This window comes from Mastomys coucha, unplaced genomic scaffold (assembly GCF_008632895.1).
Source record: "Mastomys coucha isolate ucsf_1 unplaced genomic scaffold, UCSF_Mcou_1 pScaffold15, whole genome shotgun sequence".
Lineage (NCBI taxonomy): Eukaryota > Metazoa > Chordata > Mammalia > Rodentia > Muridae > Mastomys > Mastomys coucha.
In genome coordinates this window covers 23,081,932-23,093,750 of record NW_022196897.1, presented here as the reverse complement: position 1 = coordinate 23,093,750, position 11,819 = coordinate 23,081,932, and the positions used below count along the sequence as shown (strand labels likewise).

At 43.8% G+C, this 11,819-nt stretch overlaps 1 protein-coding gene across 8 annotated transcripts in view; it reads right to left on the bottom strand.

Annotated features, from left to right (window-relative positions):
• The window catches only part of Cntrl (centriolin), a 75,147-nt gene that overhangs the window by 23,655 nt on the left and 39,673 nt on the right, over positions 1 to 11,819 (bottom strand). For 4 of the 8 annotated variants that reach the window (XM_031369973.1, XM_031369976.1, XM_031369978.1 and 1 more), the window contains 9 exons: positions 11,509 to 11,716; positions 11,109 to 11,288; positions 8,942 to 9,121; positions 7,706 to 7,822; positions 7,337 to 7,481; positions 6,756 to 6,904; positions 4,481 to 4,670; positions 2,540 to 2,856; positions 537 to 745 (listed from right to left, as the gene is read on the bottom strand). In XM_031369973.1, the coding sequence (XP_031225833.1) occupies positions 537 to 745; positions 2,540 to 2,856; positions 4,481 to 4,670; positions 6,756 to 6,904; positions 7,337 to 7,481; positions 7,706 to 7,822; positions 8,942 to 9,121; positions 11,109 to 11,288; positions 11,509 to 11,716 (1,695 nt within the window). Of the gene's footprint in view, positions 1 to 536; positions 746 to 2,539; positions 2,857 to 4,480; positions 4,671 to 6,755; positions 6,905 to 7,336; positions 7,482 to 7,705; positions 7,823 to 8,677; positions 9,122 to 11,108; positions 11,289 to 11,508; positions 11,717 to 11,819 lie in introns of those variants that run through there. The other 4 variants (XM_031369979.1, XM_031369974.1, XM_031369975.1 and 1 more) reach the window with 3 other exon arrangements.

Here is an 11,819-nt window from a genome sequence, read left to right as displayed (position 1 = left end):
TTTTTTTTTTTTTTTGGTTTTTTTCGCACAGCATTTTCTTGACAGACTGGAGAGAAAGATTCTAGACACGGTGGCAAGTATGGAACCTCCTATGGTGGTCGAGGATTCCCCTAATTAAAGGTCACAGCATAGAAATAACAGAAAGGGGTCAGTTAGCTTTTTTGTATACAAAGTCAGAAGGACAAGGAAATCAAACTGATGCCTTGGAGAACGAGGGTTGAAATTCCTGTTGTCTACTTTGCTGTGATGGCTAGAAAGGAAAGAGCTGATTTGGATTATTAACCAGGTGGCCTTAGAGGTGTGCTGTCCTAAATGGGATTTATAATGTGGGCAGTAAGTTAACTGGAAGCAAATTCTGTTTCTCGGTCCCTATTGCCACATTTAAAGAGCTCCACCAACATATTATTTTTCAGTTATGATCTAGGACATTTCTAAAATGAGAGAATGTTTTGCAAGGCAGTGCTGACTGAGAATGTCCTTCAGCGCTGATATTCTACCTTTTGAATTATAAAAATACAGTAGTAGTGAATGCTTACTTTCGTTGTTGATGTTTCTCAATGGTTCTATGTAATTCTTCTACTTCGAGTTCTAATTCTTTCTTCTCTTGCAAAAGGTCATCAATATTATGGTGCAGCTCTTTCACTTCTTTCTCAGAATGCTGCCTGGATGCTTTCAGCCACCGCTCTTCCCGCTGTTTTGATTTTAAGTGCTGTATTATGTCTTCTAGTCTAGACACTTCATTCTCCTGAACGCAAAAAGTGAATGCATTATAGAGATGCCAGAGGGCCTCTCTCCCGCTTTGCTGTCAGAAGTTGAAACTAATTGGTTAAAGTGGTTATCCTGAAAAATAGTGGGAGATTCTAAGTCTTCATTATGGAAAGAGAAGTTGGGTCAAGCCAACTTTCTCACATGGCATAAATGAATCTGACAGACTCACATAACTCTTCTATCAGTATAACCATGCATTAGAAATTGACTAGCCCTCTCCATCTCCAGATTCAGCACCTAGCAGAAGAGACACACTGAAGTCTCTCTCTCTCCACTCTGGACATCGGAGAACTGTTTAAATCGGTCCCAGAAGAAGAAGTATTTTGCCTGCATTTTGGAAAAAAAAAAAAAAAAGGAGACCCAGTCTCAAGAAACAAGAAGGTAAAAGGGGTGAGGAGGTTGGAGAGAACACGAGAGGTGTTGAGTTATACACTTCTGGAGAGGAACAGCATTCTGACAGAGTATCAGTAAGTGCTTAACAGACAGAACTGTCACAAGCTGAGTGTACACCATAAAGCCTCAGAGAAGCTGAGTGAATTCTGCATGGGGCCTCTGGACCAAATGTGGCCTGAACACTGTCCTTTCCTCGTTATTCCCTCAGTGGCTGAGGAGGGAGGAGAACATAGGCTCCAAAAACTCTGAGCAGAAAAGAGGAGCTAGAATGAAGTTTATCGTGTTAGAACCAAAAAGTTAGAAAACAATCAGATTGGAATCTAGCCCAAGGAAAGAATAAAAGGCAGATGCATAGTTACCTAAAACATCTACAAATAAAGAAACAGTATACAGATATTAAAATGCTGCTTAAAACTTATTCATAGAGACTGAGATAGCTCAGTAATACTGTTCTGTGTATAACAGTTTCCTCCTAGATTGAAACTTTCATCCTGCAGGAAGCCCCTTAAGCAGGAAGGTAAAGAACTCAAAATAGCTTCAGGGCATCTCTCAAACTGACCAGATTCACTAGGCCCCTCCCTGCCAGAACACACGGAGAGCTGGAAAGAGGCAGTGAGACTAGACCAGCTGCCTGGAAGAAGCAGAAACCAATGAACTGCCTGCATGAGGCTTAGATCAAGGGAGTCACTTTGGAAGGGCCTGCCGACTGTGCAATGTGTTTCATGTTCCCACATTTCGTGAACTGTCACCTATGCTGGGGTTGGCCTTGTTGACGCAGCTCTATGAGTTATTTCTATACCTGTAAGTGACCCTTCATCCATATTCCTGGAAGCAACCCCAATAAAGCTCACTGACTCACTAAGTTGGCCTTTGTTGGTGTCTGCACTTCAGTCTGTGGTAGCCTCCTATCTGGGGTGAGTAGATGTGCTTGGTTTGTCTCCTAGGAAACTGTCACACAGATGTTCTTTCACAGGACTTAAGTTCTTCTCCCAGAATGCATACCAGGCTTCTAACAACTGCCAATAACTCCAGCTCCAGGGCTGTGACTCTCACTTCTGCCTGGGGGGACCACATTCACATGCATACCCTCCTTAACACACTTATACATTTAACTAAAACTAATAAAATCCTAAAAGTGTAAAGTACTAGGTAAACTCAAATGTCCATATAAAAGTAATGAAATAATTTATGATCATCAGTAAACCCAGAGATAATTCCTGCATGCTGTTTATACATATTTGCATATATAGGGACATGTACATGTGGGGCATACTCACATATGTAATTTCTCACATAAGCTACGGGTGCTAGTATGTGATAGCTTTATATAAATACTAATGTATGGTACGATATGGATAAAGCTGTAGTCCCCACTTACTAGGTTATGGTGCTCTGGGATGCTGCAATGCTGCACACCCACGGGGACAAGTGGAACAGCGAAGTTGGCAGGAGGAGGTCCATATATGATGGGGGCCCCAGCAGGAGGTGGGCCATAAACCACGGTGCCAGGGGTCAGAGGATGGCTGTTGTTGGACAAAGGAGGTGAAGGTGCATACAGGCCCATTCCCTGGGGTACAGGAGAACCATCAGGAAGCACAGTATACATTATGTACCCAGGGGGAGGCACAAATGGAGGCTCCTCCTGGTCATCTACTCCACTTTCTTCCTGGCTATCTCCTCCACTGTCCACATCTTCTAAGACATAAACAGGAAAGTAGGAAACAGATTTAGGAAAAAACAACAGTATTTAATCAAGACACTGGAGATGTAAAAACAACTGTAAAAATGGTCAACTGTAGGTATGAAAAGCAGATCAACACACAAAGTGTTTTCAGCAGCCAACATTTCATGTTTAGTCACCATTATTAATGTGTAATCATTTGCATATGTGCTTCATACTATATAAAATATCAACAGAGATGTTATGAGGTCAGACAGACCTTAAAATGGATTACTGCCACAACAATTTGATAGCTTACTTCTTTTTTTTCTTTTTTCTTTTTTAAATTTATTTTATGTGTATGAGTACACTGTAGCTGTATAGATGGCCGTGAGCCATCATGTGGCTGCTGGGAACTGAACTCCCCACTCGCTCCCATGTAATAAATACACTGTAGCTATCTTCAGACGGACCAGAAGAGGGCGTCAGATCTCATTACGGGTGGTGTGAGCTACCATGTGGTTGCTGGGATCCGAACTCACGACCTTCGGAAGAGCAGTCAGTGCTCTTACCCGCTGAGCCATCTCGCCAGCCCAGCTTACTTCTTTCTTATTCCCTAAAGGCAGGGGCTATGTCTGCTAACCTGACAGTAAATCAACCACACAGTAGGTACTTTCCTAGTAAATAGTCTTTACTTTTTACTTTAAAGTAAAAAATAGTTTTTACTTTCTAGTAAATAGTCCCTGTTTGTTTGTTTTTGTGCTCCTAGGAGTTGTACTAACAATGAGATACATCTCTATCCCAGCAAATATTTCCTTAATTAATAAGGCATCAAAATGTAGCATTACTGTGTCATGTAGATCAATAGTCTCAGAGCAGCAAAATGATTTGACTATGACCACAGAGCTATGAAATACAAAAGCTTGGACATATCCACATCTTACTCTTTGTGCAGAGGTTGGAAGACTAAGCTCTGACAATTTTAGCAGAGTCACTATATAAAGCCAAGATAAAATAAATGGTACAATACCCCATGACTCAGAAGCATAAGCCAAGATACTGCTCAGGTGGAATGGAGGAAGCAGAGTGGAGGGAAGAACCATGCAATGAGCAGTCTTACTAAACCATGAGGATGGTTTGGGATTTCAGAAAACTGGTTTCAAATGTAGAGGTTTAGGGGTACGACTGTAACTCGGTGGTAGCATGTGCTAGGCCCTGTGTGTTCAACCTACAGCACTGAAAACAAACGAAGGCAGAGAGCCCCGAAGAGTGGGCATGCTACAGGTATCTTTACATCAGCAGCTTAACCTTCCTAATGCTGTAACCCATTAGAACAGTTCCTCATGTTGTGGGAACCTCCGACTGTTAAATTATTTTCATTGCTACTTTATAATTGTAATTTTGCTACTGTAACCAATTGTAAAGATCTGATATGTAGGATATCTGATATGTGACCCCTGTGAAAAGGTCATTTGACTCCAAAGTAGTTGTGACCCACAGGTTGAGAAATGCTGCTTTAGATAGAAAACCTATGGGAAGATAGGTAAAGTCAACAATATAGGATCACACAGGATATCAGAGTAAGAAAAGACTTTGGAACAATAGGAGGTTATTAACCAGGTTAGAGAAATGCAGCTTTCCTTATGTGCTGTGGCCTACCTCTCTTTGAAAATGACTTATGCAGCATGCTTCTGAAGGGTGAGTAGACCCAGTATCCTGAAGCAGGCAGAGGTCCACTGCTGTCCTTCTCTTCCTTCTGTCCAGGCTGTGGTTTTCTAAGAGGAGTTGAGGCTGTGTACTTTAGACCCAAACCGGAGTCCTTGGTAGCCTGAGAACCATGGCTGGAAACCTGAAGGGACAGGAGACACTGCCTATCATCATGGAAAGGCTGACCTTTAGACATGTCAAAGTGGACAGCCAAGGTGAGATACATGAAAACTAAGAAAGAATTTGTTATTTCCTTATCATGACTCTCATTTCTTACAGACAGAAATAAGAAGTGATTACAGGTATAAACTATAGTCCATACATATGGCTCAGCATATTAAATCTATCACAGCAGCGTCAGGAAGGCTGAGCAGCGAGGTCTATGGAAGCAGCAGCTGGAGTCCTGTCAGACTGCTCTGTGAAAAAAGATGGGCTCTCTTCAAGAAGTTATGCAATAGTCCATTTCCCAGCCCTTTCTTTTGGCTGTTTTCTGGGAACACAGGTCCTTGTGGTACTATGGTGGTAAAGGCATGTTATCTGGCTGTTTGACTGAGCTTATTTTATGCCACAACTTCCCATAAGAGAGCAGTAAATCCTCCCTAAGTGATCAGACCTCTGAGTGTCCCGTCTGGTTTCTCTTGTGCCTTGTCCTCAAGGGCCAGCAGCTGAGGTAAAGGAACCCAATCCCTTCTGGGAAATGGAGAGCAGTGCTCTCTGGGAGCGTGCTACCTCTACCCTCCTGGCTTCCCGGTCTATACTTCTAGTCTCCAGGTGCACACTTAGCATAGGAGGACAGTTTTTGTCTCTTTCTGTTTTTGACCTCCAGCCTTGGCTACAGGGTGTTGGCTTCCTTCACATTTCTGGGAGGATTCTGCACATAGGTTCTGGCTGAGACCACAGTCAGAGTCCTGGGACCCTAGTGTCTGAGCTGCATCCTTACTATTGGCCTACAGCTGACTCTCACAGTGTCATTAAGACCCTGTGCTTTGGATAAGTCCTGATTAGATCCACTCCTCACTTCCAAGCTCAGGTAGCAAGCTCATCCCTTAATATTACCTCTTTCCAGCTCCACTCATCTACTTCTGGTTTCTTCTGTCTTTCACGTGGATGTTGAAATAGTGCACAGAAAGCTCACCTTGCTGTAATGCTATCCCGTGCTCAGCTAGAACATTCTTTGAACTCTTATTCTATTAACCGTAATCTCATTTCCCATGAAATATAGAATGGTCCCTTGTAAAGGATGGCCCCGTGGGTTTAATGAGAATGTCTCCATAGGCTCCTGTATTTGAACACCTGGGCCCTAGTTGGTGGTGCTTCTTGGGGAGGTATGACCTAGCTGGGGGTAGGCCTGGGGGCTTCAAAGCCTTTTGCCATTCCCAGTGCACTCTCTGTACCTGTGGTTCAAGATGTGTACTTTCACCAGTCAGTCTGTCCCTGCCACCATGCCTCCTCACAGCAGACTATCATCCTTTGGAACCAGAGCCCAAGTAAGCACCTTCTTCTCTGAGCAGTGTCGGTCATGCTTTATCACAGAGGCAGAAAGTAACTAAGACAGCCCCAATCTACCTTTCAGCTCATGCTTCAGCCCTCCCAACAAAGGTCTAACCCTCAAGGTTCCTTGCTAGAGCCACACCAACCTTCCTCTTTACCCAAGCTGTTTCCTCCCTCTTAATACTCCTGCTGGATGCCTGTTCACTGCTCACCTCACAGCCTAATCTATTCAGCTTCCTTCCTGAACTTGCTCATGAGAAGAATCCCAGAAACCGACCTTTTTGTACCTAGAGCACACCAGGCAAACCTGCTGTCACAGCATGTAATTACACTCACATGGCCCATGAGCTCTGAGTGCAGGGCTATATCCACCATCACAGCACTTTAATACAGCATAGCACTGGCCTAGGCTGGTGAACACCCAAGGGTTGTTTTAAGAAGGAAATGAAACCTAGGTGCCCATTATCCTATCCACACTTCTGCACAATTGTACAATCATTCTTGGTCAGCTCTTTGGGCTTAAGTCCACCTAACCTTTTATCCTCTTCTCGACACTGGCCATAAAAAGGCAAGCACTCTTTTCTGTGGGATAGCTCTGTTTTTACATCTCAAATAACACACAACACTGAAGAACCTAAACTTATGTCTCAGCACAGACGTGTTTTCAGCACCTGCTAACAAATTTGGGGAAGGAGAAAAAAACACTCAGTATATACTACCAACACAGAATTCCTACTTTTGATGATGGTGGTGGTGGCATAAAATACCAACAGCCTTGTCTTTTGAAAGGATCTGCCATGTTGCTGATGTACTCATTCTGAGCAGAAACTGCATGCCGGAGCTCAGCGATTTCCTCTAAAACATTTTCAATGCCTCCTTTTTTATCTGTAAAGGAAAGCCACTGTATGAAGCTGCCATGCAGTCACAGACTTCTTTTCTCTCCCAACACAGAAGAGACTTCAGGAGAGCCACCAGAATCTACCATGTCTCCAAAGCTGACTTTCAGCCTGCCCTTGGGTAATTAAATTATTTTTTGTTGAACACCAAGAGAACATCTTTCTGTCCATCGATTATAAAGTAATTTGCAGAAAGTTAACAGATGAATAAACACTTTGTCTTGCTAAAATCAAATCCCCTAATAATATCACACTCTAAAATGCTTTTTAAATTCTTTAACTTATCAGGAAAGCCATGACTCTCTAGATCAGGCATGGAATTGACCTCCTTCAGTTAAGCGCTTTTCTCTAAAGGCAGGAGAAGGTACTTGAGTTTTGTAATTACAGAACCATCCCAAATTAAAGCCCAACAGTACTTTACCTGTCCCCGTGAGGTTTAATACATCCCGGAGCCTTGTGATCTCAGCCCTTTGCTTTGCCATGGCTTCGTTCAGTGCCTCAATCTCTAGCAGCTGTGAGTTTTCTCCTTTAGCACCGAAATCTGCATTCTCTATCTCATCTCGGAACTATTCAAAAAACCATACACACAAATTGTCAATGAGCACACTCAGGGGCATTTACCCTTGTAACTAAGAAGACTATCTTCTTCAATTTACTTTTGGCCAGTCTTACCCCTTTCATTTTCATGGCACTGAGCAGGCCAGGCTAAAGTGCTGCCTACTGAGTGTACTTCAGTGCTTTGAGCAATCAAGGAGCTAGCAAGAGGGTACCTCAGGGTACCAGCACTCACCTGGCCCTCTCTCTCCCTGAGAAGGTGCTGCAGGAGCTCGATCTCCGCCTCAGCTCTAGTCAGGTCTTTGGCTGCTTGCATGGCCTCTCTGCTGAACCTCTCTGCCTCCTGCAGCTCCTATGGACAGATCGTGAGAAGGGCGCTGCTGTCACAAATGCTCATCTCCAGTTCTTCTTCCTCTCAGAGTGATCCCCTGCCCCCATCCTATAACCAGCCTGGCTTACGCCTTCACATGTAGTGCAAAGCCTGATCCACCCTGGGACAAGTGGAGAGTTTTGCAAGAGGAATAAGGACTTCCTCTTCATTATCCTAGCCTCCTATGGCTGTCTTTCTGGGTTCTCATTCATCGTTTTCTCTTACTATAATCAACTATCTCAAGCTCATTAAAATCTGTGTCCTACTGAGCATCATCATCATTACTGCACCAGAGCACTAACAGCCTATAAGGTAGGATTTCAATATACACACAAAATAAACATTTTAAGGCTCAAGATGAGTATGGTGTCACACACCCCTAATCCCAGAACTTGAGAGGCAGAGGCTAGTGGATCCCCGTCAGTTGCAGGCCAGCCTGGTCTACATAGTTCCAGGATAGTCAAGGCCGCACAGAGAGAACCTATCTCAAAAAAAGAAAAAGAAAAAAAAAGCAAGCAAATAAGCAGCAGCAGCAGAAGAAGATGAGGAGGAGGAAGATGAGGAGGAGGAAGATGAGGAGGAAGAAAAGGAGGAAAGAAGAAGAAAAGAAGGAGAAAAACAAGAGGACGAAGAGGAGGAAGAGGAGAAAACAAAATCTGAAGTTCCGAGAGACGGAATGATGAGTCTTCCAAACTGGAATTCCAGCATGCATTTGGTAGTAACTTCTCCAAGGAGACTGTTATCCTTCATTATTCATTTGATGGCTCCAAATAAATTCTTGGCGGTTATGATGGAATATAACCACTGGTTCTTAAGAAAAGCAGGTAGAATCGGTGGTGGTAGTACATACTTTTAATCCCAGCCCTCAGGAGGCAGAGGCAGACATATCTTTGCGAGTTCTAGGCCAGCCTGGTCTACAGAGTAAGTTCCAGGACAGCCAGGGCTACACAGAGAAACCCTGTCTTGAAAAACAAAAACAAACAAAGAAACAAGCAGGAAAGCAAACAGTGTCACAGTGGTTTGTACCAAGGATCAGCAATGTATGCTTCTTCATTCTGAAACAGTGCTGATGAGCACATCCTGAGCGGCCTAAGTACTGACCTCTGCTCGTTCCTGATTAATTCTCATAACAGTTCCATGCAGGGACTTGAGCTGGTCTTTGGCAATGGAGAGCTCAGCGGCAGCTAGTTTATCAGAAGCAGCCACAGCTTTTTTCAAACTCTTCAGTTCTTTATCTAAACCAAGAAACTGCTCCTGAGATCTGGCATCTTCCCGTTTCTTCTAAAATAAAAGAATCATAAACGAAATAAAAGATCACTCAAAAGCGGGAAATTACGATGTAAGCTCCAAGAGAGCCAGGCTCTGTTCCCTGCTACAGGCACATGTCAAGAAGAGTGCTGATGCATACCAGGTGCTTCATAAATGCTCACTGAATATTAACTTTACCAGAGATAAAAACAAAGTATGTGTGCACATGCGCCTGCACACACCTGAGTGTGAGTATACATGTGTGCAGATATAGAAGCAGGAGAGGGCATCATATGTCCCTCCCTATCATTTCCCACTGAGTTCTTTGAGAGAGAAATGTTCTCCTGGGAATGTGTTTTCTCAGCTGGGCTAGAGCCAGCAAGTCCTAGCATCCTCTTGTGTCCGCTTCCCTCACAGCTCAGACTACAGGTGTATGCATGATGCCAGTTTACTGTGCAGGTTGCTAGACTTGGAACTCTGGTCCTCATGGTTGCCAGCACTACTCCTAACAGCTGAGTCGTCTCTCTAGCTCTCTACACATAAACCCTTTAAAGTGATGGTTTTCTTAGTTAAGAACATTGGGCTGAAAAGATGGCTCAGAGGTTGTTCCAGAGGACCCAAGCTGGATTCCCAGAACCCACATGGTAGCTCACAACCTGTAACTCAAGTTCCTGGGAATCTGACACCCTCTTCTGGACTTGGCAGGCACCAGGAACACATGTGGTACATAGCACAGACACAAACAAAACACCCCTACATATAAAAACAAACAAACAAATAAATAAATGCACAAAAAATAAACTTAAGCAAACAACCTCCCAAACCTTATTTCTTAGTAGCATAACAGATGGGCCAACCTTCAAAATAACTGTATCAGGCCCTGGATGTGTGATACTGAAGACCTTGACATTTTTGAGGGTATCGAAATGGACAAATCATGCAGGGTCCTAGGATTAAGAAGTTTGGTCTTTAATTGTAGAGGTCAGGAAATAAGGAGAGTCTGACTCCAACCATCTTCGCATTTTACAAAGGTAGGCTGAGTGCAGCATCATGTGCAGAATTGGGAAATCAGCTAGGGAGGCACAGCAGTTGTCCAGGAGGAGGAGGAGGATGGCTAGACAAGGGTGGTGGAAGTCAGCAAGACTTGGTGACTAAAGGTTCCTATGGTGTAGATCACTCGTGCTGAGATGGAGAGGAGAGGGAAGGCAGATGAGAGGAAGGAGGCCTCCTTCACAGTGGGATGGGGCAAGCTTACTGGCATAGACTGACACCATGTGAAATGTGACAGTGAGACTGTAGTGACGTCACTATGCTAGAGACTGATGCTCTACCTCCCCCAAGGCATGCAGACCTCAAGACAGTAGGGATCTAAGTTTTGTCAGGAAAGTGAGACAGGAGAAAGACAAGGAACTGTATGCTACTTATGGGTGAAAAAAGACTCAGTAATTGGCTACGGACTTTAGGCTGGGCAAGAAGGAAAGCAGAGGCTGAAAAGCTAGAGGCAGATGAATCAGAAGCTCAAGGAAGCCAAAAAAGTGTTCACGTGTTGCGGCTAGGAAGACAGGGGCTGGGATTAGAGCAAGATGCCACAGTCTGTGGTTTCAGAAGCATGGAGTGAAATTTCTAAATGTGATTCAGGGGATGACACTGGGGTGGATGGAGGCAGATGCAGAAAATGTCACTGGAGAGGCCAAGGTATTAGAAAGGGAGGTGAAAAGTGTCAAAGTAATTCCCATGAATGTACCCAGGTGGGCAGAGTGTTCCTACAGTGGTAAGGCATCCTATTATCATTTGTTAACTATCACCTAAATGACCCTAAAGCTCAGTCTCCCATTTCCAAGTCTCTTGTTTGATTCTACAGTGACAGTCTCAGGTCCATGACTGAGTAACAAGTACCCAGCTGTGAGGTCCTGCTCAGCACTGTGCAGGCAACACAGACAGCTGAGTGTGGGCTCCACCTCTGACCCTGTCACCAGGAAGGACCTGGGAAACAGATCCCTTACCTTTCTAGGCTTCTCACCTTTTTCTCTAACTCCTGGAGTTGGGCCAGAATTCTTTCTTTCTCTTCATCTGCTTCCTGAAGCTGCAGGTCTGTAAGGCCTTGGACTTTTTCCATACTTTTTAGGTTCTCTTGCAAATAATGAATTTCATTTTCTAATTGCTGGATTCTTGCATTATGTTGTCTTTTATCAAACTTAATCTATGAGGAAATGCAATTAAGAACTTCTTTGATTTTTGAGACAAGCTCTTGATATACAACCAAAGCTAACTTTAAACTTGTGATGTTCCCACCTGCATATCCTGAGTGCTGAGATTTCAGACTTATGTAGGGGTGTGTGTGTGTGTGTAACGGGTATGCTGATTTACATGCTGCAAACATTTGCTGAAGGCCTCCCTCTGCCATCTCTGCCCTTTCTTACTCTGGCTTCAAGTGCTCTTTCACAGGCCTGTCTGAACTCCTCTTGACCATTTGCCAGTTTCTCTTGCTGGAGAGCCATTTCTTCATGGAGTTTCCTCTCTCTAACTTGGGCTTCCTCTTTTTCCCACTGGGATTGTGCAAGGATTTCACTGAACTGTTTCTGTAGATCAGCAAGACTTTTCCCTAAGATATCTGAAGGACTATGAATTCTGTGGAGAAAAAAAACAAGGAGGTATAAATTTGACACAAACATGTTCATGCTAACATTAAGAGGAAAGAGTACTGTATGAAGAGACTGGTATCAGTGTAAGC